Genomic DNA, 3,692 nt, shown 5'->3' with positions numbered 1-3,692 from the left:
TGTGTGTGTGTGTGTGTGTGTGTGTGTGTGTGTGTGTGTGTGTGTGTGTCTTTGTATTTGTTACCTTATAAGGCCCATGTTTCCAGCAAATACTACATTGTGAGGACCAAATGCTCCTTCTGGGGCCCAAAGCCCGGGCTCCATAAGAAGAAGTGCCATTGGTGGGTTACGATTAGGGTTAGGTATGTACTGGTACTGTTAGGTTTAGGGTAAGGGTCAAACTATAGAAATTAATGAAAAATGAATGGAAATCAATGTATGTGTGTGTGTGCGCGCACACGTGTGGAGCTGACCAAACTGTGAGGAGTGAACCAAACCAAAGAGCTGAAATCTTTTTCATGGGAAAAAAAATTGTTAACAACTTCACAAATTTACATCACAAAATTATCTCCTTTATAGCAAGAAAAACTGTTACATCTATTAATTTTATTTTTCTTTTGGCTGCTCCCTGCGTTAGGGGTTGTCACAGTGAACTAAGTCGCATGAAGACGTGGCAGTTATTTTTACGCCGGATGTCCTTCCTGATACAACCACAGACACCGAGCTACCACAGTCCTCTGTGTGGAGCAGAGAGCTGCTGTCTAGGACACCTGGAGGAGCAGATGGTGGGGGTTAAGGGCCTTCCTCAGGGGCCCAGAGTGGGGGCGAATGAGGGTGGGGGCAGGTGTGGGTGCTTCACCTACCCCACCCACACTTTTGATGTTGTCGGTACCAGGGCTTGAACCGGCGATCTTCCGATCACAGGCCCACCTTCTCTAACCTCTGCGCCACCACTCCCCGTGTTATATCTATTAATAGAAGAACTTATTGCACACATGCAATACCCTTCTTTTGTTGTGGGTTTGATTTGGCAAAAGAACAAATTCTAAACTGGATTTGGTGTGATAAACTTTCATAAAGCTTTTTAATCTTTTAATGGATTTGGCACGGCTTATTTTATTTCATAATCATCTATTAACTGTATTTGAACACATAATCTTCCCTGTATCTCGTTTGACAGCCAAATATTACATTATAAGCCCTTCACCTAGGCCTGTCTCCAGGATGGGGGCCCAGACACCCGCGCCTGGGAAAGAGACATTGAGCTCCTTGTTTACTCCATAGAAGTGTTGTCCATACAGTTAATTCCAATTTTTGATACATTTTTTCACAGTAAGTTTAGAGATCTGGCAATTTGGAACTAAATCTTGAGGCAAGCAAGATTTATGTCCAGATTATAAAACAACTGAGATGCTGGAAAACATCTTAATTTATAAAAATGCAAATTGTTTCCTGTCATTTTTTTTTTTTGCAAATACAGTAACATGCGGTCAGGATTCAGACACTGTGTAACTGTTTAATTTAACCCCATGTAAGCAGTGGTGGGCACAGTGCTAAGCAAAAGTTAGCTTTGCTAACCCATATTCCGGTAACAAAAAAAAATTTTTTTGCTAACCCTAAACAATTAAATAAATAAAAAATAGCGTAAGCTAATGCTAAACTGCTAACCGCTAAGACGACTGTCACTTAGTCTACATCACACGTCTTCGTCTCCTTCCAGTTAAAGCTGCGGCAGCCGATCACGTCTTGTCATGTGTATATACAGTATGCCAACAGCGTGCATAACAGACTGTTTGACAGGAACAAGCTTGTGAAGTTTGTTAGCAAACTTAAAGTTGGCAAAACCTAATTCAGCTGAAGCTAATTTCTTTAACGGTTTCCAAAGTTAGAGAAAACAATAATCATCTAAACGAAAAATTAGTTCAGCTATTAGCTGTTAGCAAATTAGAGGAACTGTGCCCACCACTGCATGCAAGAATAAAAATGTTGTGGTTTTAACTCTTAAAAAACTATCCAAATTATAGAGAACTCCAAAAATCCTTTGGTTTTAAATTGACAAATATTTAAAAGTTAAAGAGGTGCGAGCTCAAACAAAAACTTACCCAAAAGAGAAAGTTGAATGTAAACAGAAGGTATTTCAGGCAGATGGTGCCACAGGTTTCCTTTTTCTCCTCATAAACCCCCATACTGAAAGAGAGAGCAGACAAGAACAATTTTAGTCTACAGGTTCATAATACAGAGGTATGGAGGAAATATAAATGTGCAAATTCAAAAATATCTTCAATATATAGCACAAATAGAACAAAGATTTAGTGTGCGCAGAATATTGGCATATTATTTAGAGAAGCGACAAAACCAATTTATTTAGATAAAAATCAAATATTATTTGACTTATTGTTCCTAAAAGTAACTAATAAAAAATAAAGCTTTACCAAATATATTTGATGAATGATTCTGTATTTAAATCAACCGATCCGTTAGTCCTCAGAACTAAGCTTCATTGATTTAACTTCTGTGCACAAATATAGATTACAGTAGTCCCTCGCTACTTCGTGGTTCATTTATCGCGGACTTGCTCTATTGCGGTTTTTCAAAATAAGATTGGAAATGACACACAATTGGCTGATTGATGGTTGAACCACACGATTGGCATGGAATCTTTATTTAAAATAAATTGTAAATTGTTTAGCACCTCCTGCACCTTTGTGCAGCCCTTACTGTTGGATAAGCTTCCTGCTGCAAGTGATCGGCTGTTCTCCATACAGAGTGGCGAAGTGGGCGTGGCCAAGAGTGCTTGCTTGCATGTGGCAAAGAGCAGAAGAGGCAGAGAGATGAAAACATGACATTCGGTGCTCTTTTAGAGTGTTTAGAAACATTGTTTAGAATATTGCCAGAGTGTGGGAAGGGTTTAAAATGCCATTAATATATATATATATATATATATATATATATATATATATATATATATATATATATATAAAATGTGGGAAGGTTTTAAACGCCATTTATATACAAACCGGATTCCAAAAAAGTTGGGACACTAAACAAATTGTGAATAAAAACTGAATGCAATGATGTGGAGGTGCCAACATCTAATATTTTATTCAGAATAGAACACAAATCACAGATCAAAAGTTTAAACTGAGAGAATGTATCATTTTAAGGGAAAAATCTGTTGTTTCCAAATTTCATGGCATCAACAAATCCCTAAAAAGTTGGGACAAGTCCATTTTTACCACTGTGTGGCATCCCCCCTTCTTCTTACAACACTCAACAGACGTCTGGGGACAGAGGAGACCAGTTTCTCAAGTTTAGAAATAGGAATGCTCTCCCATTCATGTCTAATACAGGCCTCTAACTGTTCAATCGTCTTGGGCCTTCTTTGTCGCACCTTCCTCTTTATGATGCGCCAAATGTTCTCTATAGGTGAAAGATCTGGACTGCAGGCTGGCCATTTCAGTACCCGGATCCTTCTCCTATGTAGTCATGATGTTGTGATTGCTGCAGAATGTGGTCTGGCATTATCGTGTTGAAAAATGCAGGATCTTCCCTGAAAGAGATGACGTCTAGATGGGAGTGTATGTTGTTCTAGAACCTGAACATAGTTCTCTGCATTAATGGTGCCTTTCCAGACATGCAAGCTGCCCATGCCACAAGTGCTCATGCAACCCCATACCATCAGTGATGCAGGCTTCTGAACGGAGCGTTGATAACAACTTGGGCTATCCTTGTCCTCTCTGGTCCGGATGACATGGCGTCCCAGTGTTCCATAAAGAACTTCAAATCGTGACTCATCTGACCACAGAACAGTCTTCCATTTTGCCACACTCCATTTTAAATGACCCCTGGCCCAGTGCAAACGTCTGAGCTTG

The 3,692-nt window shown here is 39.5% G+C and overlaps 1 protein-coding gene across 1 annotated transcript in view; it reads right to left on the bottom strand.

The window, feature by feature from the left end:
- Window positions 1–3,692, bottom strand: part of LOC119424336 (CD151 antigen) — a 45,196-nt gene that overhangs the window by 36,313 nt on the left and 5,191 nt on the right. The window contains exon 2 of the mRNA XM_037691805.1: window positions 1,923–2,007. Coding sequence (XP_037547733.1) covers window positions 1,923–2,006 — 84 coding nt within the window. The 5' untranslated portion in view covers window position 2,007. The remainder of the gene's footprint in view (window positions 1–1,922; window positions 2,008–3,692) is intronic.

This window comes from Nematolebias whitei, chromosome 2 (genome assembly GCF_014905685.2).
Source record: "Nematolebias whitei isolate Nwh7 chromosome 2, NemWhi1, whole genome shotgun sequence".
NCBI lineage: Eukaryota > Metazoa > Chordata > Actinopteri > Cyprinodontiformes > Rivulidae > Nematolebias > Nematolebias whitei.
The sequence above is the reverse complement of the archived record's forward strand: the minus strand, read 5'-3'. Positions and strand labels throughout refer to the sequence as shown.